At 39.2% G+C, this 25,829-nt stretch overlaps 1 protein-coding gene across 2 annotated transcripts in view; it reads right to left on the bottom strand.

The window, feature by feature from the left end:
- Positions 1-25,829, bottom strand: part of WNK1 (WNK lysine deficient protein kinase 1) — a 128,130-nt gene that overhangs the window by 5,974 nt on the left and 96,327 nt on the right. Inside the window, exons 17-27 of one of the 2 annotated variants that reach the window (XM_070947706.1) lie at positions 25,127-25,184; positions 24,357-24,494; positions 21,471-22,876; positions 18,049-18,132; positions 15,602-15,679; positions 14,241-14,310; positions 11,971-12,044; positions 8,543-9,174; positions 7,598-7,800; positions 6,105-6,299; positions 3,295-3,336 (exon numbers count right to left, since the gene is read on the bottom strand). In XM_070947706.1, coding sequence (XP_070803807.1) covers positions 3,295-3,336; positions 6,105-6,299; positions 7,598-7,800; positions 8,543-9,174; positions 11,971-12,044; positions 14,241-14,310; positions 15,602-15,679; positions 18,049-18,132; positions 21,471-22,876; positions 24,357-24,494; positions 25,127-25,184 — 2,980 coding nt within the window. The remainder of the gene's footprint in view (positions 1-3,294; positions 3,337-6,104; positions 6,300-7,597; positions 7,801-8,542; positions 9,175-11,970; positions 12,045-14,240; positions 14,311-15,601; positions 15,680-18,048; positions 18,133-21,470; positions 22,877-24,356; positions 24,495-25,126; positions 25,185-25,829) is intronic. The other variant, XM_070947707.1, reaches the window with a different exon arrangement.

Here is a 25,829-nt window from a genome sequence, read left to right as displayed (position 1 = left end):
CAGTTAACCCATTTGCCAACCCACTCAGTTCAATACCAAGAAACTGTATATTCATCAGGATAACCACTCTGTTCTGCAGATGGACAATCTGAAACCTCAAGAACACATTACTGGAAAGAAACACTTGTGTTACTGGCAGTAATCATGAAACAAAATTGTACTAAAAGCCCACTGACTTCACATCCCAGCACCAAAGATGACATATGACAAACAATCTCCTTTGCTTCAAACTGAGAGGCGGCTTCCAGAGAAGCCTGCATATTTAGTTCCAAAGGGTTCATACCATGGGACAGAATGATCTCAATACATCTAAAAAGAGAGGCACAAGGAAAAAATAAAAAAAATAAAAAATATGGCACTTGCTAGAATCAGATCATAAGAATAAAGAAAATTCCAATATATCCATGGGTGTATGCCAAAGGCTTTCCAAGTGGCAAATCTGCTGAAATGATTTGGAAAAGTATTATTGCTTGTAATAGTTAGCTGAATAGTAAAAGCGTCAACACAAGTCTTCAATGTGCTATGAAAAAAAATCACCCATAACCAAAACAGATATGTTCATCAATTTATAAAACAGAATCTGAACCCAGGAGGGTCACTGTATAGGTCTGTACAGGACATCTAATGTGGAAAAATTTGCAGTATAAGTCAATTAGCATACTGATCCTAAATAACCACTAGTCATGTGAAGAAAACTTCAAAGCACAACAGAACAGTATGAAAGTACTCCCAATGCTGCTGTTTAAAAAAAGTACTGGAATCTAAGTTTTATTTTAAAAAGTCTGGAAGGCATGAAGAATTTGAGCAGCACTTTGGATCTGAGAGCAAAGAGGTGCTTTGGAGCTTGCAGGGGCATACGTGTTACACTTGTGTGCAGCCACATGCATCTTCAGTGGGAGGCAAGACTGACAAGTGACAAAACAGGCAATGTGTGTTAAGCTTAAACTTTGCAACTTTCACATTTATACCCAATGTTGGGGTTACAAGCAAAAAAGGCCAGGTTTACACTGGGATGCTACTCTGTGTGTGTGTCATAATGAATGGCATGGATTACATATGCCTACAATTCCATAACCAAACATCTTTTCCTGGGATTGCTATGTTCTATGGGCAGGACCCCATGTAATCCTAAGCACTTTTGCCTTCAGATTCAAACTGCTGCACAATCTTAGTCTCTGTGGCATCGTATTATTATCGCAACTGGATCCTGTTGCTTAGAAACTAATAGCTAAAGGTTACAGACAGTAATAACTGGATTCTGGATCCCTAGACCTGATAAAAATGCAAGCAGAGAAATAAAAGTCCTTATTTGTGGTAACAGTGAGGCAAGGTGTTACTGCACTGTGAAATACTGTACAAGCAAGCAACATGACTAACTAAGATGACATAAGAGGTAACCGTCTCCCCCAAACAGACAGAAGGGGGTAAACATGCAAACAAGAAAGTGGAAAAAAAAAAAAAGAATCCTTTGCCCAGGTGAGAGAAATGAATGTAGTATTGAATCACTGTTACTGTGTAACATGCCAAGGAACAATATTTGATACAATAAGAGACACAGGCTGTAACACGGGCATAAGTCTAATTGATAAATAGCCAGACACACAACAGCACAGGTAGCACACAATAGTGAAGAAAAGAAAACCACCTTCACGTCATGCCTAAAAGCATTGTCATCAGTTTCATGCAGGGACTAGAAGATATTCTTCAGCCCCTTCCTGATGGCCATAAAAGATACATTGCTAGGTACAGTGCCTACAAGACAGTGGGGTAAGTTGATGGCGTGAATTCTCAGGTGTGACTAATCTTTCACTTTCACTGGCTGCTCAGCATGCACCCAATTGCCTCGGAAACGCTCTAAGATAATTAAATAAGAAGGATTTATACCATATAAAAAACGACCTCAATTGTTAAAAGTAATCAATTTTTAATCTGTTAAACCAGCCATCAAGAAGAGTCTGACAAGAATGTGGATCAGTGTCAATTAAAAAAACAAACAAACAACCTCCCCTCAATCTTGCTCAGTCACAGCAAATATTACAGAATTTTGGCTCTTATCTTTAAAGAATAAATGGAGCTCTTTCCCTCCATGGCTACATCACTGCATTCAACCTCTTGAATCTCTCTCCTTCTTAACCCTGCCAAAGTGCTTCACTTCATCTACAGGAAGTCCTCAAATTGTAACAATTGGGACCAGAATTTCTGTTGCTAAACAAGGTGGTTGCTAAGTGAGTCTCGCCCAATTTTGCAACCTTTTTTGACATGCTTATTAAGGGAATCATTGCAGTTGTTAATTGGAACAGGTGGTCATTAAGAGAACGTGGTTTCCTTCATTGACTTTGCGGTCTGAAGCTGGCTGGGAAGGTCACAGATGGTGATTATATGAATCTGGGACTCTGCAATCATCATAAATATATGCCAGTTGTTAAGCACCCAAATTTTGACCATGTGACCTTGTGGATGCTGTGATGGTGGTAAGAGCAAGGACCAGTTCTAAGTTACTTTTTTCGGCGTCATCGTAACTTTGAATGGTTGCTAAATGAATGGTTATAAGTCGAGAAATACTTGTACCTTTATTAATGACACTTTTTCTTATGCTGTAGTGCAGGGTGTCAAACTGGATTTCTTCGAGGGCTTGATCAGCATTTTAGTTCTCCTCCATGGGCCGGCTGGGGGAGGGTGAGACAGGACAGACGCCTCCTGCAGCACACTGCCAGCCAAAACGGGGCACAGAAGCCCCCCGCACCCCATTTTGGCTGCCAGAGGCACCATGGGCCAGTCCTTTGCTATTTCCAGGCCGCCCCCGCGGGCCAGATTTAAGCACCCCACGGACCTTGAGTTTGACACCCTTGCTGTAGGGTCACCCTGAGGTCTTTTGTTTGCTTGCTAGTGGTCCTTTAAGATATGGATAGCATACTGGTCATATGCAGCTGAATCAGTGTTTGCAGAAACCCCCTTTTGACATAATTATTACAACCAAATTGCTTTCAAAAAGGGAATGTGCCTTCTAATATGATTTGAAAATTACTAGAGCCAATATATGCTAGAGCCTCATGATTAATCTCCAAGAAGTACATCATTAAGTGATGATCAAAGTCGTTCTTTGTAGTAGTAACAGGGTGCCTAGGTCTACTTCTGCAGTAATGCAGAAATACATATTATTAGAAGGAACAAAGGCATATAAAGAACAGATGCTGTGCTTAAGACAGATTCAGGGAGGTTAAACTGTATGGCCTTGAACAAAACAACATAGTTTAGCAATCAGAATTCAGAGGTAACCAAAAATGAAATAATTACTACAGAGCTGGTTGCAAGGACAGACTTTTTTCACCATCTTCCCTAAAGCACAAAGAGAAAGCAATTGGTTAAAGAGAAACAGTGAGAAACACAGTATTAGCAAATAGCATAAAGCACCCGGTGATAAAGTAGGAAAACACAACAGGTTATCATCCCTTGATGACACTGCTTTTAATTCTTGAGTGGCCTTACAGCATGACAACTTTCAAGTAGAGAAAGAGCTATAATAGATCGATTTAAGTACATACTTGTTTAGAATTTCTCAAGTACACTACGGCAGTGAGCTTTTTTTTATAATATAGGGTAATTTCAATTAGATTTTCGATTATCTGAACTGAATTCAATATTCTAACTTTTCCTCTTACGTTTAATCGACTTCAAAAAGAGTAACAATAAATAAACCCACCAGGGGCTATTTGCTGTTTTTATTGTAACTGATACAACGATTGGCTGATTTATATTTGTGTGAAAACCGCCTTGAGTTGCCATGGGCGAGTAGGTGGCAATATTTTCTAAAATAAAATAAAATAAATGTAGTCAATTTCATTTTTCCTAGGTCAGTGCCATCCAAAGTAAGAAGGAACCTGTTGAACCTTTTCTACTTTTACGTCAAGTGTATAAAGACATGTGTTATTTGCAACAGAGGTGATCAGCCTCATATTTGCTATTAAGGACCTTTTCCCCTATACAATCTATTGACAAAAAAGACAGGCCTCAGGAAAACAGAAAACCTGTTAAAAATTGAGTAAAGCCAAGCCATGCTTCCACAAGCATTGCCAAGTTTTAGGGGACAGCAGAAATCAAGTGATGCCAAACTGAAGGCATTATACATTTCCATTATTTTTAGGCTCCCCAAACCTTTCCCCCACATGGCTCATAGTTCACAGAATATTTTATGTACCAAAAAACTCCCGACAAAAATCCCATGGAGCAATTTATACATGTGAATTAGCCACATCCTTGCTATTAATTATCCTCAAAGTAACTACTGTTTTCTGAAATTTTTATTTTACTGCAATTTAGTATTAATAACTTTTTTTCAGTCTTGGCTAAATCACCATTTAACAGATCATGTCCGGGCTCAGAAACTAAGGCATATAAAATTCAATTACTGATTGAGGAAACTTTCCTCTAAAATCAATTCAAGGGAAGAAATACTTTTGCCCCAATTCCATGCATGAACATCTGTCCACACATCACTCATATGATGAGAAGATAGGATCGTAATACCTGTAAATTAAACTAGCCATATCTTTATGCAGCTTGTAAATCAGTTCTAGCCTTCCTACATTTTTGTAATCATGGTAGATCAGGTGTTTTCCCTAGTTTCTAACTGAACTGTGAGTAGTTGGCTACATTATGTTCAGGGGAAATTATCTTCTTGATCTGAAGCACATCAATGGAAAAATCTTTGTACCATTTCTCCCGGGGCAGATATATCCCCCTAATCTTACTGAACTCCTATTGTGTTCAGTCAGTGCTATATTCATACCTGTGCATGCTTGTTTGCCTGAGTTGACAAAAATAAGCCCAGACAGATGAACCACAATTTGTTCACTTCAGAGTTGTGTGAATTAGTTTCTCATGTTCAGCACAGCTGTCATGTCCACTAGGAAAGGGGTAAGCACCTCTCTGTCTGGCATTATCTTATTCCTGGCCATTATTTCTGTATACACTACAGGGAAATTTAAGGGCCTAGGTAAGGAATCCTAAGGTTGTCTCCTTGTAATCTGAAGGATCACATGAAACCACTACTACCACCAGAACCTTTTAGCTGAGCAGCAGGGTAACAATTTCAGAACACTGTTTTCTGCAAGCTACACTTCTCAGCCAAGCCCTAAGGTCAGAGAGATACAAGAAGGCAGATGTAAATGGACAGCATGTGATAACAGATCCAAGTAGCCAAAAACAAAAAGACGAGGAAGGAGTAAAGGTGTTACACACAAAGAGCCAAGCAGGGCGTACTCAGAAATCGGGTCCTCCTGCCACCAGGCTTGAATGTCACCCGCTCAGATGCACAGTTAAACTTCACACAGCCTGTGATAAAACAAAAAACAGAAAAAAGGGGCGAAGAACAAGGACAGGAGATAGAACACAACTACAAGATGTTAGAGAATTCTAGGCTGGACTGGTGAAATGCATTAGCAAGACACAGGAGAAAGAACCTCAACCAATTGACAGCTTTACACAAGACACAGGAAACCAGGATCTTTCTCCCCACCCACCCACTCCACCCCCACCCCCACATAATCACGTCTCCAATACCATGTTGTTTCTGATACCAGAACACAACTATTTTAATCCAACTGCATGCCACAAGGAATATATATTATAGCAACGGCACATTAAGACATAATATTGTGCAATTTGAAAGATATGTAAGGTTTAAATCAGTATGCTCCAATGACTTGCTTTCTATGGTTTGGAAGGAGCCCTAACTATTACATTGCATCATTTCATTCTTCCTTATTTCATCCTTATTTCATATGCCTGATCTGTTTATACAATGAAACTGTACATTTATTTATAAGGGAGGAATCAATGATCAGAGTGCACTGTACAAATCTTCCAGAAAACTTAGGTTTCAAACAAGTATAGTGGGACGGACAAGTCGATCTATCTTATTTTGGCTAAACCTTCCTTGCAGCCATCTGCCTTACGTTTTACTCCTCCACCCTCACCTCTCAATCATCTCTCTTAAATTTTATTTGTCAGGGTATGCCGGGCTCTAGGAATCTTGTCATCCTCTGACGCAGGCAGATAAGCCCCACTGAAACTCCATACGACTGATACTCATCTACAATGTTTACCTTGGCCTGGCGCAGAAAGGCTTGGAACAGAAATGGCCCCATCACTAGTAAAAGCTGAATAGAGATTTTCACTAGAAGGAGATGGCTTCAGTGGCTGTAACAGATGGTTCTGTCCTGTTTCAGGGACACTACCAGGAGGGTGCAGGGTCTGCTGCTGGGGTAGAACTGAAGGGGCACTCTGAGCAGACAGGTTTCCTGTGCAGGGACAGAGGAGAGCAGAAGTTAAGGCATTGGTTAACATAGTGAAGCCTTTGCTTTCCAGTCCTATTACGTCGTGTTAAAATCCAGTCATGATCTCTAATGACAGATAGGGGTTTGCATTAGCTATTAATTAAGGCTGAAACTACAAGAGTAAAATTCGTTGAGAAACCATCGATCTCTAGTTAGAAGGTTATGGTTGCAAATGAACATTCAAGTGTTCACATATGATTAGTCGTTACTGGTGTTAAGACATCAGGCTAGAAATAAGGAGACCATGAATTCTAGTCCCGCTTTAGGCACAAAGGCAACTAGGTGACCTTGGGCCACTCAATTTCTCTCAGTGTAAAAAAACCTTGCCAAGAAAACTGCAGGGACCTTTCCATGCAGCCTCTGAGAATCAGACGACTGAATGGAATTTTTTTAAAAAAGGTTAACAAAGCACCATTGTTGCCTTCACATGACATGACTCATTTTTACTACGTAGATCAGGAGTTGTGAATCTCTAGCCCGTAGTCCTAGAAAGTGAGATTGAAGGACCCACAGATAGTCCTCAATTTATGACTGATTGCTTAACAACTGTTTGAGGTTACGATGGACTTGGAAAAAAAGCTACTCACAACTTGTCCTTGAAATTATTACTGCTGCCGCACTCTGTGGTTATATGGTCACATTTGGGGCATTTGGCAACTGATTCACATTTACGATTGGTTGCAGCATCCAGTTGTCATATAATAGTAAATTAGGATAGGGCTCGCAAAATTGCCCATTGGATAAGTTAGATTTATGATCACATGATTTGCTTAACAACTATGTGACTCGCTTAATGATCACAGTTGATTTAACCACCACTGTAAAAACAGCCATAAAATTGAATTCAGTCACATGGTCTCTACAGACACCACAGAAATAAGTAGGGGAAGAGTTAGGTACAGTTGAGCTACTTCAGCAAAGCTTTTACTGAGAATTCTGGATAGTCAAGACACCTAAGTTAAGGAGGTGAGTTACTTGAAGTATGATAAAATAAGTGGCCAATTGTAAGAAAATAACTGTCCCTCCGTGAGGGAGATGGGTGATTCATAAGTTGTGTGTGTGTGTGTGTGTGTGTGTGTGTGTGTGTGTGTGTGCGTGCACATACATGCACACATAAAGTGGTTTGGCTGAAACAAAATTGAAACTGTAGCAAATTAAATGGACATAAACTGGGCCACCAATACAAAAATGAAAACTCCTTTGACTCAGTGCCGAATCAACTGCACCAAATACAACGTTTCCCACATTTTTACAAATCTTACCCAAAATCTGTGGACTCTTATTACCCTGGGAACTGCTGCGACTGGACCTGCTGCTTTTTCCTTTAGTAGGTCTTCTTCTCCTGCCTGAGAGAGGAGCAGCAGGAGGGATGATTACTGCTGGAGGTACTTTGCCCAACCTTGTGTAAAGGAGTTCAATCTCCAGCTTTTGACGACTCTGAAGTTCCTGGATCTCTTTAAGGTGCCTGCAAAATGGAACGATGGCATACTTATATATTTGTGAGTCCTTTACATAATACCTTACCAAGTCCTAGACCAATGTACCACTTCAGTGGGCACAATAATGGGGAATTGAAAGGAGACCCCAACTGGGCATCACCCAGTGATGTCCCCGGCTAATCCTTTCAACCCAGAAGTGTCTGAGGTACTTCTGACACAAATGCGAGTGTGTGCTGCTTATTTTGGTTTGAAGTTTTGTTAACTGCTGTAAGTGCTTGCCTTAGAGGAAGCCCTAGAGATAATTCAAACAAAATTCATACAGAAAATAAATTTCATCTGGAGAGCTTTAGCTATAAGCCATATAGACAGAAGGTTCTTACCCCCTTGACTATTTAAAAATAAATAAATAATTAAAAAAAATAAACAGGTTAAAAGATGTTGCAAGTCAAAGAATCAGACTATTGCATCATTTTTATTTGCAGAAATTCTTGTGAGCCCAGCAAAAATTTCTTGGATTGTTAATGAGCATCCCAGAGACTAGCTTGCCTTCTGGTTAATGGTTTGCAATTGCCAAGGTAATCATGGAAGTTTTATAATTAGGCGAGTCTCCCATGATAGCCATTTTGTGAGTGTGCCCATCACAAACACTCAAAATTCCAACCATGCTCAGCCCTAAAAGTTATTTACTCTTGCATCGGATAAAGAAAACCAATTCAGAGATGGAGTATTTCTTCTCACCGGTTACCATAAACCTGCCTGAAAACTTACTTTTCCCGCAGTTGACGCAGCTCACACTTCAAATCTTCATCTTCTATGTCTGACTCATTATCGCTGCTCATGTAGGAAGAGTTGAATGAGTTGCTGAGACTCTGGACTGGAAGACTGATTTTTGAGGCTGGAGGGTGGATCGAATCAGGACTCCCTGAACCATCATCTAACTCTTTAGCTGCACCGCTCAGGAAAGCAGCTTCCAATTCAGAGGATGGCCCATTCAGATGCAGAGATGGCCTTCTCTCTGCAAATTCTGATTTAGGAGTTGTAAGTGGAGAAGAAACTTGCTCAGAGTCCATGGACAAAGGGACCACTTCAGGAACTTCTCTCTCTAGGCAGGTTACCTCATCTTGAGTTCTAGACACAGAAAAGCGACCAACTTGGTCTGTCGTTGTTGTCACCTGGAAACGTCCAACCTTGGTTGGCTGCAAATGAACGGTGGGAGAGAGTGCACCATCCACTGCATCCACTGAAGTAACAGGGATATTATCTGCTGTCCCACTGGAGCTTTGCTTCACGAGAGTACTTTCTGGACTGCTGCTAGACAAAGATGAGGATTCTGAGGTTGTTGTATCAAAGTGCTTGGGTTTACTTTCGCTGTCTTTCTGATCATCTACAGCCACTGACACCTAATTGTAACAGAGATATTATTAATTCAGTTTAGTTGTAGAAACACATAAAGTGTATAGTGTTTTAGGGTCCTTGCACTGAAACAATGACAATATACATTTTATGTTGTGAAAGAAATATGGAGAGAAATGAAGCAGAATTAGCTTGTTTCTATTGTAGAAAGAAGGGGAATTAATAAGAGGGCCTAAGAGATGTGCCAAAAGCTTAATGGAAAAAGCCATGACCATTTTAAATATACTTTTCCCTTTACCCATACTTAGTTAAAAAGCCAACCATTACATTGGACTATTAAGGAGCCCTGGAACGTTCTGGGCCCATAACCAATGTTAGGGTGTGTGTAAAAGGTATTTGTTGCTTGTGCAACGAGCAGAGCAGAAACACACAGGGAAGGAGATAAACGTCCAGCTCTTGTGAGAATAATACTTTATAGATAACAGTCTCAGTGTAAGTAAAACAGTCCAAGGTCATAAACAGTAATATCAGTCCAGTAAGTATCTTCCCTTACCAAAGCAAACAGACTTTAGTAACTCTTGGTATACAGTACCATATAACAGACGCAGTAAGCAACAGGATACAATCAGGTATCAATCCGGAAGAAGCAGGAAGAAGGAACGCTTCTCTGTGCTGCTTATTTATGCACTGTAGCCTAATTACAGGGTTCAGCAAACCCTGATTACGTGGCTCAGTTGTTTCTTAAAGAAACAGATATTGCCTGACCAACAAGTTAGGAGTACGCTGCAAGCTGAACCTAACAATTCATTGATAAAATGATCACTCTTCAATACCAGTCACAAAATTAAAAAAATCAACACCTGATCAGAGCTGTGGTATTGGGCTGTTTTTCCTATTTTAAGTGTTACAGTAATGTTTAGCAAGACACTGTTCCTGATCCTGAACTATGAATCTCAGCCAATTTTAAGAGACAATGGAGGATCATAATTTCCCACTACCAGTTTGTACAATAGTGGTGTTAATGTTCTACCTAGTCCGTCCATAACAGAAACAGAAATAATTATTTTACCTCAGCGTTCTTCTTTGGAAATCTTACTTTTGGCTTTTCCTTTTTAAAATGGATGTTTATATTATTTTAAAGACTTTTCCACTTTTCTGGAAACAGAATGCCTGGTTGAAGAATTGTATGCTCATGTAGTAAACCACTATTCTGAGGGATATTTATGGCCAATTGCTAGCAATTAACGATCACAGAAACCTTCATAGAAAATAACATGAAGAGAAAGTGATGGAATTTTATGTGTCTTCTCTAAAATTTCATTCCTATGCAATTGGGAAACCCTTGGCACAAGCTAATTTACCAGGGGAATGTGCCTCTAGTGTTTGGTATTGGTGTTGCATTCTGGCTCCATGTTCTCTAGCTCACTGCCCGACCAATGGACCCTCAGAGACCCAGGCTTTTGGCTGTTGCTACTGAATGCCAAGTCAGTTTGTAATACAGCTTCCCTCACCCATGATTTCAGTTAGTCAACTAATGGATTCCATGGGTTTCAGAGGGCTATTTGGGTCATTGCTGAAGATATGGTGCATGTTCCAACCAACTGAGACTTTGAATCGGATTGTGTCTATGTGGCTCTTTCTACTTTTTGCTATTGTTTTAAAGCTTTCTTAACGGCTCAGTCACATTCATGAGACGGGCAGCCATATAAATTGGTCAAGGATCACAAACACAGTCAGCACAACAGAAACTAAATTAGGAATACTTTTGGACTAAAATTAATCCTATTCTGATCCAACTACTGCTGGGTTGGCCTGTTTACACAATTATGTTAACCTCCCCTTTACCTATTTATTGTACCAGGTGAACACAATCATTATAAAGTTTGAAAATGCTCAAAGGGAAGAAGACTGCAAGATCAAAGATTGTGTGGGTATTGGTTTCTTAGTAGGCATAATGTCTTATGAAAGGGCTTGTCTAACATCCAACTAAATAACTAGAAATTAGCTGAGCAGCAATTTAGGAAATTGCTATCTACCTAAGGCAAATCAGCAGAAAACTTGGAAAAAAAACAGGCTGAGGCAGAAACATCAATTCCTGAAGAAAAGAGGCTGAAATTATGGCCAGAAGCAATATGACTTGAGAATAGCAAAATCCCCACCAACATTAAGTAGGCTGGTCCTAATGCGACCCCAACAGAAGAATCTTTGGCATAAGTCATGAAACAGAAAAGAAATCTATAACTTATATGAGTGTTCTTGGAAGAAATTTATTTTACCACAATTATTAAGCAACTCTATCTCTAATGGGGGATGGGGGGTAGTGTAAGGCCAAAATAGTGAACAGGAATTATAAGAAAATAACTTGATGTTGTGTGGAAAATGTAGTGGGAAATTCCAGGAAGAGCATTCTGCCTGACATTTTATTGAAGCACAATTGAGGTCATTTCCACACAATTTTATATAGTTTTTCTTCTGTTCATATAAGCAACAAAATAGCTGAACAAGCAGGCATCAACATATCTAAGCAAATGTACATCAGAACATATTTTTTTTTGCTACAATAAAGTTACAATGTTTGAACCTTTTCAACTTATCTGTAATTATGCCATCTTTGCCCCCACAGTAAACATCCAAATTAAAAACCCTCCTGTTTTTGAGAGAGGCAGAAAGTCATGGGTTTTTAAAGGCTGGAAGAAGGTTTGGGATGGGATGAAATCGTCCCCTTTTCTGGCTTCGTTTCTAATTATAACTTTCTTGGCAGTGGTGATTGGCTCTAATAGCACCCGCTTGTCTACGATAAACCCATCTGTAAAAAAGGAGTAATCAGCACTCCACACTAATACCTGAAAACGACCCATTTTAAGAACTGCAACTCCGGAGGTGCTGCTTGTGGCACTGCTCTCTGCATCCTGAGAACCTGAAACATCAAATGGAAAGAGAACATGAGAATGAGACACAGGTCTCTATCCCTTAACACTGGAAAATAAATATTCTGAGGAAAAAAAAATCCATTGAAAATATTTAACTATATCAAATTAAGTCAGTCAATGATGACATTATTGAACTTGATAGGCCAAGATTCAAACTCCATACAGCAGTTTATTATGTTCCTATGTTCCATTATGAAATCTAACAAGCTTTTATTTTTGGACATCTTTTAATACTGCATGAACCTCAAAAATTTACAACTGGAGGATGATGAACGATTTGAGGGAGGTGACACTTGTTTTGGACAAGCCTGACAGGGAGTCCAGTTCTGCATTTGCAAACAATGGTGTCCGTGGGTGGATCAGAAGAGGCAAGCTGGCAGAGGTGGCACTGCAAATGAAAAGGCTGCCCCTTTTGTACATATGTGCACCAATGTTGCTCTTAGATGCCTTTCCTTCTTTGCCACCTGCCTGACAGCAACACTGGCCACCACTCCCACATCACCTCATCCAGCCTCTCTTTCTCTGAAAGCTGTTTGTTGTCCTTATTCTCCTTCTCATTGGCTTTGCTCTGCTCACCCCAGCTTAAGGAGGAGGGACGCAAGGTAGTTGAGAATGGAGTCACTTGGGGCTGCCCAGAATTCCCAGGCATCAGGCACAAGTATGAGTGGCTGTTTTAGAAAGAGCACAGGATGGAAACAGCGTTTCAGGGCAAACCTGGTGAACCTGGAATTGAAGGGGACTGTTCCTCCTAATTCAAAAGGGAGATGAATGTTGTTCTTTCCGAGGCAGCAGGAACAAGAGAGGTGTGCTCTCTACTAGCCATATTTTGCTGAAAGGCCAAAACAAAGAAACTTTGGGTCTCTCCAACTAGGACTTCTCCTTACCTAACCTATTAGCCAGGAGCTATCCCCAGATATGGAGCCCTAATGATATACTGGCCCTTTCCCTTTCTGATGTCATTTTTCTCTCTTCTCAAGTCCACATTATCCAAACTGCTGGTCTGGGTTTCAAGCTAATTAATTTTCCCTACAGTACCTTATGAGGTGGTTGAAACTGGGCAAAGGACCCTGGAGAATGGATGCCAGTTTCTCATCTCAGCCATGGGTCAGATCAAAGGGTCTAGGGATGCCTGTGGCAGGTTCCAAAATACTTACTACTCTTTCTATCCAAACCTGGAGACACAGTGGGCATAGAATTGCCTTGTGCCTTGTATTTCATCGACTCCCATTACAGGTTAGGTACAGGTTAGGCTGTCAAAGGCTGTCCTGGTGTTGGCAAGCTTGCCTATATGGGAGGGGCTACTACCTATCCTACTGGCTAAATTAATCCAAGAGGGCTCCTGGGTACAGATAAGCATTAAACACTATCTCCATAAAGAGGAAGAGGAGGGAACCTATCCAGATTACTCCAGAGTTTGAGAACCCATTTTAGCATATTATGGAATTATTAGCACAAATAATTCTTTGGATTCAATTCCAAAAACTTATTTTGAAGCATGTGGAATATGAAAGCAGCATTTAAGAGTCATTTACTAAAATAGCCAGAACTGTTTTCAAGATTCTGTATTTCTGTCAGATACTGCATTTTTTTCAGAACTGAATCCAAAGCATCTACAAACACATAATTAAAGCAAAGAAGAAAAGCCTGCTAACTACAAAATCACATTAAATTGAAAAATAATGCACTAATGTCACCATTTTATATATATACATTTGAACCTATGAATTAAAAAGAACAAAATAAAAATAAATAAATAAATAAATAAATAAATAAATATATATATATATATATATATATATATATATATATATATATATATATATATATATATATATATATATATTGTTCTTTTTAATTCATAGGTTCAAATGTATAATACTTTTTTAGTCAGGGGTTTTTTTCCTATGTAACTCAAGATGTTTATGTAGCCATAGTGGTGTGATATATACAATTTTTTTCTATCTATATAACTATAGATAACTCAAGCATTTTAAATAGCTAGGTAACTTTTTGTTCATTTATGATGTGAACAAATTCTAAAAGAAAATATTTTTGAAGTTATAAATCTGTTACAAAGGGTTCTAACCCTATTACAAAACAATTTTAAATAAAACATTCAGTTTCAGCAATGACGGAAGCATGCTTTCTACTTTCCAGAAATTGTTATAACCAGCGACTCTTACCAGAATCTGTGGGTTGTTCTGAGGTGGATACCATTCCAGTAACTGCTGAAGTTGCCACAGGTGGCACAGACTATAAAAACACAGCAAAAAAAAAAAAAGTTTGTTCTTTTTATTCTTTTGTAGGTTGGGACAATCATCAATATGTCATCATTCAATTGTCCCATCATTTTTCTTAAGATGCAGATACAAAAGCAAAGTACTTATGAATATCCGCTGTACTAGATTGACACCACTGGGAAATAGTTCAGCTAATTTCAATACTGAATGTTCCAGAATGTTTGTGCTACTGTAAAAAAGATTCACACCCCTTGTATTTGTCAAAGGGAAAGAACTCTGAGCAGATGCTGAACTGCATCATTTTAGACACAGTTATGACATGAGACAGTTAAAATGATGCCTGAGGGCACCCCTCTCAATATTGACGAGGCTCCATGTACATCTGACTTTGACTTTTAAAATTAGAAATGCATAACAACTTGAAAACTGCCATGGCACAAAACAAAACTCAAGCACTTTGCAACTGTTTGTTTCCAAGAATCCCTTGGATTTTATATGAGCTTCCTTAGAAAATAAAAATGGCGACCAGTCTTTTGGCAGAAACTGTATTTCTTATCAGAAAAAGGAAAATGCTGTATATGTCAATACAATTTGGGATTCTAAGAAAATGGTGGGGAAGATTTTTTGTTAGTTTGCGTCTTATAAATGATTGGGTTATAAGCATCCATACCCAATGTGGCACTAATTCCAAAGCAGTCCTTTCATTAAAGAAACCACAACAGATTCTCAATATTCTAAATGTGTTCATTGGCTGTAAAAGCAGACCTCACGTTCATTCAACCACCCAAAATAAACACCTAAAGATCCTCCACTGTTTTTGCTCTACCTGGTGATGATCAGAAAGAGGGAGGAGGTGCTAACAAAATTTTCTCATTTTGTTTCAGTGAGTGGGATGATTAAATGGAAAGTATGTGCCTTAAGCCTTGCAGTCTTTTAAGATTCCTATTATTCCCCACCTTTGGGAAGGGGTGGCAACTAAAGTACATAGGCAAATATCCCATGGAAAGAATCAACTTACATTGGTGAAGAAGGGTTGGAATTTGTAAAGTACTGAAGATGCTTCATTAAACCTCTGCAACCCTTAAAGAACACATTTTAAAATTTTCATCCCCAACCCTGGAAGGAAAGTCAACAGGGCTGCAAATGGCATGCAAGAGGCCATATGTGGCCCATGGGCAATTCTAGAACATGAGACAAGCGAAACATAGCCAGCAAATCTGCTTAGCACTCTTAAATTTTCTGGAGAACTGGCATCAGGTCACAAGCATGTGAATATATTCAAGTTATTTTTGGTCAAAACCTACACATGCAGTTGTTGTAACCATCTCTGGACTTAGAGTTCTTCTCAACTGGGCATCCAGATCTTCCAGAGGTTGTTGGGACTAGAAGAAGGAGGAAATAATTAGACTTTGCTCCTTAAAAGCCTCCCAATACACATAAGTTCTTTAACATGCAATAAACATTTGAATAGTCATATCTTTATATCCACAAAACTATAGCTTTTTGTTCAAACATATTCAAAGGCATTTGGCATATGTATGAAGTCTCTAATTTTATATTCATTTATTGCTTCTGAGCTTCAGTTTGCTCATAGCAACCTTACTTGAAAAAATCTGGAAGTATATATCGCAAACACTAAAACAGAATATAGGTGTACACTAATAAGTCTACTGAGCCATTGTGTCTGTTAAGATACAAACCTCACAGATCCTCTTTTTTCTGAGCGGATATAAATATGCCTACCCATTCCTTTGTATTTTTCATACTGCCATTTAGAAATTTCTCAACAACCATATTTTTGCATAATAAATGTGGATTAAATACAAATTATCTGTGGCAAATGCACAAGTAAAATTACAATCACATCTACTTGATTCATATTTATTACATTAAGTAGTTAATGTAAATTGGTAATCCATGTGTACATATCAACTCTTGCTATATAGCACAATAATCGAAAAAGGGAATGGAACACCAATGCCATCTATTTCCTTCACACACTGGAAAACATCTTAACGATTTAGTTGATTCTTCGGGCTCAATCATTCAAAGGCCTATTAAGAAAGAATCTAAGTCTAATGATTCAGAGCCCTTTTCTCAATGTGCAGAGTGATGATTTCAAAATCCAGTTACTACTATGTAGAATGCTATCTGTTTAACAAAGTAACAATTTTAATAAGTTATTTTTTATTGTACTTACAAGATCAAGTTTACATATAGATTTCAAGCATATCCAATTGTATTTTTATAACCCTTCTAACACTGTGTTATGAAGGAATAGTACTGAAAATATTTTAAAAAAACAGACACTAGGTAAAGACACTTTATATAAATAAATCTTAAATTGTACAATTCAGAGTTTAGCAGTTTATTTGTTTGAATAGTCCCAAGCAGGACTATAGTAATACCGATTCTCAGAAAGCCAGCATAGATTTAAGATTTGGTTTAACCATTAACTATATTTGGTTTAGCAAGCAGCAATTGACACATTAAAATTAACTTAACAAATATTGCACATCTCAATCACAACACTGACAGTGTTTGCAACACAAGAGGCTACATGGCCCCCCCAAAAAATATCTTGCAATATAAATGTAATCATACATGACATTGCTTTTTATTTTTCTCTTTCTCTGTGTTTTGTGTATGTGTGTGTGAGAGAGACATAGGGAGAGGGAGAGAGAGAGAGTGAGTGAGAATGAGAGGGAGAGAGAGAGAGCGAGAGAGAGAGGGAGATCCTGCCTTTCTTCTAAAAGCCCGAAGCCATTTCCATAGGAATTGTCCTTATTTCTGTCAGTGCAGCAGCAACCACATGAGGTAGGTTGCCTCAAGAGAGTGGCTGGCCCAAAGTGACTCAGTTGGTCTCTATTACTGAGTGTGAATTTTAACCCTCTCTAGTTCTTGCCCAACATCTTAGTCATGCTAACTCTAAAATGATATATCCACATAGTCCTCTCCAGCATTAGTTAATGTAGATACGGTATCTAACAACAGTTTTCAGCGGATGAAACTGCACGTTCAACCTTGACTGGGCTTCCAAACCTAAGTTGAGTTAGGGCTGGTTAGTATTTGGATGGGAGACAAGAACTGTAGACTACACAGGAAAATCAAAAAGAATAACGAAGCAATAATAAACCACTTCTGTATCCCATCAGGATAACTGTCATAACTCATCTATGATCCCTCCAATTCCTATAATCAAGATCCACAGAACTCAAAAGACTCATACCGTTATATACTGATCAGCAGGCTTTGAAGATAATACTTCCTATAAAAAATTGCTTTTAAATGCCCCAAAGATTTCTAGCTGACTATTTATCAAAAACAGGGACATTGTATTTTCATCTCAATTCCCTGAAGTGGTCCCCATTACCAACTAAACATGAAGCACCAGGACTTTATTGACTGGCTGTACTTTTTTTTTTTAAGGGAAAAAAATACATCTCACAAACTAATTACACGTCAAACGTCAGAACACATTTAAAAGGAATTATGCACTGATATCAAGGAAGCTTAATATCTTTAAACCAGTTAACAGAAAAGTTCAGCAGCTATTTTGTACTGGGAGGGAGAGGGACTGAAAATAAAAATACCTTTAAATAAGAAGTCTCTCTATTATTAAGTGAGATTATGCAAGAAAAAGTTGCCCAGTTAATAAAAGAAGGTGTAGGAAGAATTATCATGCAATAGAGTTTAATTGAAGCATGCTCATTGAAAGAAAAAACAGGAGAAGCAGATAGCCGTAGAGCACCTGAGTTAGTGTAGGTCCCGGAAAGGGTGGCGGCTGCTCACTGGGTAGAGCACCAGTTGGAAGTTCAGAACCTACTGGTAGTGCCTATGGATAGACATGAAATTAAAGTTTAGTGACAGAAGCAAAAAATTAAATTTCACATGGAACCAAAGTATTTCATTCTAGAGCAGGGGTGTCAAACTCGATTTCATTGAGGGCTACATCAGAGTTGTGTTTGACCTCGAGGGGCAGGCGGGGGGGGGGGGCATGGCTGGGGTGGGCGTGGCCAGCTCGACATCACTTGTATTGGAGGCGTCTGTGGTGGCCCGAGTACTCTGCCAGTGAAAATGGGCGCCCAAGCTCCGTTTTTGGCTGTGATGGCCTCCTACAACTCTTTGCCAGCAAAAACAGAGGTCGGGAGGGCTGCGTGTGGCTCTGTTTTCACTGGCAGAGGGTTGCAGGTGGCTGTCGCAGCCAAAAACGGAGCTCGGGAGCCCATTTTCACTGGCAGAGGCACCGCAGGCTGGTCCTTTGCTGTTTCCAGGGTGGCCCTGTGGGCCAGATCTAAGCACCCCATGGGCCAGATTCGACCCCCGGGCCTTGAGTTTGACACCCCTGTTCTAGAGCCTTCACTAGTTAAAATAACATCATTAACTTCAGTTATGATTAATTGCTGAAATTCTTTATATCAGTAATACACCAAAAACAAAAACAAAGAAAGTAACCATTTTCAGACCCCAAGTTTTGATCATAATAAGTGGAATGTGCATTCCTTTTTTTGGGGGGGAAGATGATAATCTGAAACCTAGTGGGCAGAATATATTTCATGAAAAAATAGTTTAGTTCTGTCAAAATATCAATTATTGGCACTTCCCTTTAAAAAGTGTATAACTTTTTGTCTAAAACTAAGCAATTTTTATTACTTTAAAGGTATTTATTTTGCTTGGAACTTTTTATCCCAATCTGTTAAAAAATAAGAAAGCCATATTCATTTGTAGTTCTCTCAAGCTTATCAATGAAAGGCAAAAATCTCATTAGAGACCTTGGGTAAACTCTTAACCCAAGCTAATTTGGACAAATTTTCAATGTGACAAAATGAATTCCAAACCAAAATGGTTAATGCACACCACTAGTATTTTAATAAGAAGCACTGAGGGAATAGTTATTGTTTTAAACCCCATCTGTATTTTACACGGGATTTGAACGTATATGGTTTACATAGGCATACTGTCTTTGGTTAAGTAGTTGTCATATGCTTAACTCAAAAATAAATACATTCAAAGCAAGATTAGCTAGAGTTAGGTTACAGTTGAAGGTTACAGTTATTTGAACTGCTCATGAGACTGCCCTAGCTACCATGCAAATGAAGGAAAAAGTTAACAAATATGCTAAAGGAAACTATAAAATTGGTTGTTCTATTAAAAGATACTGGAACATGCAAATTGAAGAGGGGAAAAATTATGTTACCAACATTTGTTAAAACAGATGCACCAAAATATCAGCCTAATAACAAAGTTCTGGATAATTCCATTATACGTAATAGCAGTGAGTCTAAAGAATGGAATGCAGAGTTTTAAACCTCTCCCTCTCCACTCCTCCATCAAAAATAGGTAGCTGTATAAAATTTAGTCTGGAATGATATCTACCTCTCTCTCTCTTTTTTTTTTTTGAAAAAACATTACAAGTTGTTGCAATATATCTTTATATATGAATAGTTTGGGGAAATTTTTAATTCTACATAAGAAAACACAAAGGTTATCATGTAAGTAACCTGATAAGAAAAGAATGAGTTAATTTGATCTTGATTTGTTTTCTTCCAGAAAACTTAAAAATAAACTCAGTCTCCATCCAAGTTTTTTCAAACTCCTGTAATCTATTAGTTTTCCTTGTGTTCATCAATGTTCTCTTTAATTTGGCAATGAATCTCTCCCACTTAATATCTAAATGAAGAAAGCACACTACTCAGCTGTGATTGAAGATCTTAAAGTAGTGATTTGGGGATTCACACATATGGGGTATGTTCCTACACAAACCAATATTCTGAAACATACTCTGGCTGAGTTTTTATTGGCAAAAAGCTACGCTTCAAAGATAGACCGTGATGAAATGTTGTCCAGATTCCAAGGAGGAAGGGAGTGCATTAGTTTGGCAAGATTTCTGTCTATAAGAAGCAACAAAGAAAATTGCTCAGAAGAATCTTAACATGTCTTCCTTAGTTACTGGAGCCTGGCATAGACTCCATCCTGTTGCATTCAATTTCCTGGTAATTACTCTGTTCCAGGCCATTATAAATAAATGTGCCATTAATAAGCACATTTAGCAGGGAAAGGGTCACATGAATGTACATATGATCATTCAAAGAATTATAGTTATAGTACAGAGACCGGATTGGTTAGCAATGGCTGTTCTGGCAGTTTGGCATCATTAGGAGAGAACCCTGTAGGTCAGTTGAGCAAGAACCTCAACTGACCCCGACATACAACTTCCTTCCAGTTATCCATTGACTTTGTTTGTCAGAAGCCAGAGGAAAGTCACAAATTATGATCACATGACAGTGGGACACTGCAACAGCCGTAAATATGAGAACTAGTCATAACTACCACTTTGTTCAACACCGTCGTAATTTCAGATAATCACTGAACGTGAAGCTGTTAAGCAAGGACCATTCGCAATGAACAGCTGTTATTTTGTGTTATATCTGTGCATCACACACATAGATTTTATTTATTTTTATCCCACCTTTATTATTTTCATAAATCTCAAGGTGATGAATATACTTAATACACCTTCCTCCTCATATTTTCCCCTCAACAATAAGGACCTGGGAGGTGAGTAGGGCTGAGAGAGAGTGACTGGTCGAAAGTCACCCAGCTGGCTTTCATGTCTAAGACAGGACAAAAACTCAAGAGTTTCCTGGTTTCTAGCCTGGTGCCTTAACCACTAGACTGGATTAACTGAGGAGGCAGATATATAACTTTACAAAGTACACAGCTATGATGATATTTAGTCACCATAACCTTATCCCTCCATAAATTTATCAGGTTTAAAACCATCCAAGTTGGTAGGTATCACAGTGTTTTGTGGTAATTTATAATTTAATATGTGTGATATTGTGAAATACCTTTTATCCAATCAAATTCCCTATCATTCCATTTCATTGAGGGAGCCAACATTTTATTATGATAAGTAGGTAAACATTTTCTCTATCCACCTCCTTTCACCTCACTCATAACTTTTGTATCTATTATTCCTCTTTTGCTTTGCTTTTCTAAGCAGAAATACAGAAAGCACTAATATTTATAATATTTAGCAAAGAACTAAAACGGATGAACTAACACTAAGAAACTTATAAAGGTTGAACAAGGAAAGCATAGACAAATATTTAGCAGGCTTTTCACTTGATGCGATTTAAAACGCTTTGATAAAAATACTGGATTCCTTACCGATGCCCGGATAAGAGGTGGTTTTGAAGGAGGCGTCCCTGGTTTAGTTGTTGCTGTTGCAGGACAGCACGTCACTGAGACAGAACTAATTGGGGTGCCTGCTTGTCCTGGAGTGGCAACTGGTGTCATGACAGGAAGACCTGTTGGACCAAGCACCAAACTTCCTGGTGGCACACTGGTACTTGGAATGGATGCCACAGGCTTTGTGGGTGCAACAGTAGTACTTGGTAAGCCAGGAATGGCTGTGGCCTCCATTGCTAAAGATGTTTCCAGGGACACAGAGGGGTGAGCCGTTCCAATTCCACCATGTTCACTGAAGAGGGATCGTAGCTTTTCTTCCAGGGTTTTTATGTCATCTATGCCAGGTGCTTTGGGCTGGGTGTCAATATCCCCTTCTAGACAATGAGTATGAGGTTGATTGGGTAATGGAGCTGGTTGAGGCTGACTGTGTATTAAAGTCTGCTGGACAACAGGTATATTAGCTACTGGCTGTGCCAGTGGTAGGGCACCAGGCAAAGGGACCTGGGGTAATACTGGGGTAGAGACTGCACCCAACGATGTTGCAAAGCTAGATGAGGTAACTATAGGTGGGACGGGCAGTGGCTGTACCACAGATTGCTGGCAGCTGCTGCTAGACGTACCTGAGGCTCCTGTAGAGAGTATTGGTACAGAAACATGCACAGGTACTTCACCTGTATGGCACAACTGTGGATTTTCTGATGCCTGTTCACTTTCTGATCTTGGCTGCAGCACACTAACCACTACCATTTTTGCTAGGCTGGGAACAGAAGTGCTGGTGTTCAACTGAGAAGACTGTGAAACAACGTTCTGGGCCATAGATACAGGAACTGTTTGAGATGTTGTTGAAACAGCACTACCAACTTGCTGGGGTGGCACTGATGGTGCCATAACACCTGATACTGTAACACTAGGCCCTGTTGCAGCTTGTGGCAACGTCAGAGAAGCAGGCGTGCTAATACTAGTAACAATTTCTCCAGTAGCAGAAGCTGCCTGGACTACAGTTGTTGATGAAAATGAAGGTGCGCTGACACTCAAAGCTACCCCACTATTTAACTGTGACCCAGGCAACACTGGTGGTGGAGAGCTTGGGACTGACAATTCTTCACTTGCTGGAAACCCCGTTTCTGTGGATTGAGTTGCTGATAAAGAAATACTAGTGGAGGGAGGAAGTGACTCAGAAGAAGCAGTTACAGTTGTAGATGGCAGCCCATTGGCACCTAAAGCTACAGTAGGAAAAGGAGGCACAGCTTGGTTAAAAATTGGGGGAGCTGTGCTAGGTCCTTCAGTGTGCTGCATATGCTTGAGATCTGAGAAAGCTTGCTGCAGACTGAGTGATGATGCAGAATGTGAGAGATTCATCCCAGGACCATGAGATGTGGAAGCAACTGAAAGAAAAAAGACACAGTCGACCTATTCAGGAAAATTTACTGAAGGGCACTGAATGTAATGCTAAATGCTTGCTAATGTAGTTTGCACTTCTATAAATAGTCCTTATTTAACAACGGTATTTGGAACCAGAATTTCTGTTACTAAGTAATGAGGTCATAAAGCACAATGTATGACTCTGCTTCTTAGTGACAGCAGTCCCTGCAGTCCCATTACCATTGTCCAGTGAATTATAGCGGATCATTAAGTGAGGTCTTGAGAGGACCACAACTTCCAACTTTCAGCTGGTTTCTCCATTGGCTCTGCTTGTGAGAAGCCGACAGGGAAGGTCAAAAATTATCATCATGAGACACAGGCACTGCAATGGTTGAAAATCCAGGTCGGTTGCCAACCCTCCAGAACAGGGTTGTCAAACTCATGGCCCGTGGGCCAGATGCATCATGTGCTGCCCATGCCTGGTTTAGCAAATGTGAAAAAGTCATGTGATGCTACGAGTTTGACACTCCTGCCCTGAGTATGATCACATGACGATGGGAGTGCTGCCGCAGATGGAACTTCAAAGATCACTCATAAATTCAAATGGTCGCTGAACAAGTGGTCATTAACCAAGGACCACCTGTACCGTCTTCCTTACAAACGAGTACAATAGCTTACGATAAATTAATCAAATTCTAAAATCAATACAGAACGTGTGTGTGTGTGTGTGTGTGTGTGTGTGTGTGTGTGTACAAACACAGAAAGCAAATATAGCCTAAAGCAGGAGCACATGACACTAACAAAACCACTAAATACTATTACCAGTTGACCCATGTTTTTAAAACTTGGAAAACAGCTGAAAACTCATGAGACAGTTAATATTTTAAATCTTTCCTATGATCTCATTTTGATTGTTTTTATTTTTAAAATGTCATGTGATATCATGAACAGATAAACACAATTGTTCAGGTTAGCTTTAGACAAGAAAGATTAAAAGCCCAATATAGATAAAAATGGCATGTCACATGTCAATAGTCATACAAAGAGAATCTTTGAAGCAGTGGTGAAATCCAATTTTTTTTTATTACCGGTTCTGTGGGCGTGGCTTGGTGGGCGTGGCAGGGGAAGGATACTGCAAAATCGCCATTCCCTCCCCACTCCTAGGGGAAGGCTATTGCAAATCTCCATTCCCACCCCACTCTGGGACCAGCCAGAGGTATTTGCTGGTTTTCCGAACTACTCAAAATTTCCACTACTGGTTCTCTGAACTGCTCAAAATTTCCGCTACCGGTTCTCCAGAACCTGTCAGAACATGTTGGATTTCACTCCTGTTTTGAAGATATTCTTAAGCTCTAGATATGTATATCTGGTGAAAGGTGGATGTTTGGGTTAGGGTAATTTACACAATTTTTTATTAAAAGAAGCCCAATTAAACCAAGCTTAATTGGGTTAATTGAAAGCAGTACAAACAAACATTTTGTGTAAGAATGTTATTTAACTTACATGAATCAAAAAGCTCATATTCTGATGGAATGGAAGTGAAAAATTTCTGTTCCCGTAATCTACTTTCTGGTACAGGACTGACAATAAATCTTCTTCCAGCAGAGTGGACTACCTGAGTAAATGAATTAGGAGGTACACCTAAAATAACAAGAAAGAAAGTAATTGGTTATAGCTGTGCAATTACATGCAATCAAATTTCTAATTCAATACTATACATGTAGTCCTCATGTATGATGACAAATTGGGACTAGGATTGTCACTGCTAAGCAATGCAGTCATAAAACATGACATCCTGTGACTGCACCACTAAGTGATGACAATCTTGGCAGTCCTAATCATCACTGTAGCCTGGTGACACGTAGGTCATTAAGCAGGAGGTGGGGAATGCTATGAGGGAGTATCATGGGGGAGGGGGGGTTGAGGCAGTCCATGCACAAACTAGGGAGCCAGGGCAAACAGATTGTGGTGCCATCGAAGCACAGGGGGACCACGGGAACTTACCGGAGTGACATAGTGACATTCCCTGCCAGCTTCCCATTGGTTTTGATTGTGAGAAGCTGGCATGGAAGATCACAAATCATGACCATGTGCTGGAACAGCTAGAATTTTGAGGACCTGTTGTGAGTACCACTCGTTGCAACCTCAAACGGTTGCTCAATAAGCAGGCAATAAGCAAGGACTAATTGTAATGAAATAGGTGGTTGAAACCTTACAGTATCCAAAATCAAAATCACCAATGCCAAATCATAGTAGAATTTAATAATACTTACCTATTTTTTGTGGCATGGAAGAAACAGGATCCGGTTGCTTGAAGTCTCCATCCAATTTCTGTAACGAAGGAAAATCTCAGAATTATAGTCATAACCATTAATTAGTTAGGCATGTGTGTGTATGTATATATTTGATTTCTATCTCACCTTTCTCTGTTTGACTCAAGATGGTGTACATAATGCTCCTACCTCCAATTTTCTTTAGAACAACAGCCTGGGAAGTGAGTTGGGCTGAAAAAAAGTGACTGGCCCAAAAACAGCTGACCTTCATGCCTAAGGAAGATCTAAAACTTACAGTCTAACAAATTATCCACTATACTAAACTGACTCTCCATATTCCAGCTACTTATAATATATGTTACCCCAGAACAGAAACTCTGCTCACTGAAATACACATAGCTTCAATTGTAAATAATCTGATATTTTGCTTTTAAGTGTTGTTAAATCTGCGAAAACTGTATCTTTAGATTTGTTTATTAAATCTATATACTGCCCAGCTTGCTGTTCTGGACAACTCTAGTGCAGGTGAAAATTACTGATTTAAACAAATACTAAAATCATCTAATCATTGAAAGTTTGACATAAGAAAAACATTTCTCAAATGTTTCAATTTTCAAAGCAACTTTAGTTTCCTCACTGGCCTTCTCCCTAGGTACTTAATTTGCCTTTTCAGTTTGCAACACGGACAGTAAATAAAAGGAAA

The sequence above is a fragment of the Pituophis catenifer genome, unplaced genomic scaffold (genome assembly GCF_029215685.1).
Source record: "Pituophis catenifer annectens isolate HBS135680 unplaced genomic scaffold, rPitCat1.0.hap2 SCAF_7, whole genome shotgun sequence".
NCBI lineage: Eukaryota > Metazoa > Chordata > Lepidosauria > Squamata > Colubridae > Pituophis > Pituophis catenifer.
The sequence above is the reverse complement of the archived record's forward strand: the minus strand, read 5'-3'. Positions and strand labels throughout refer to the sequence as shown.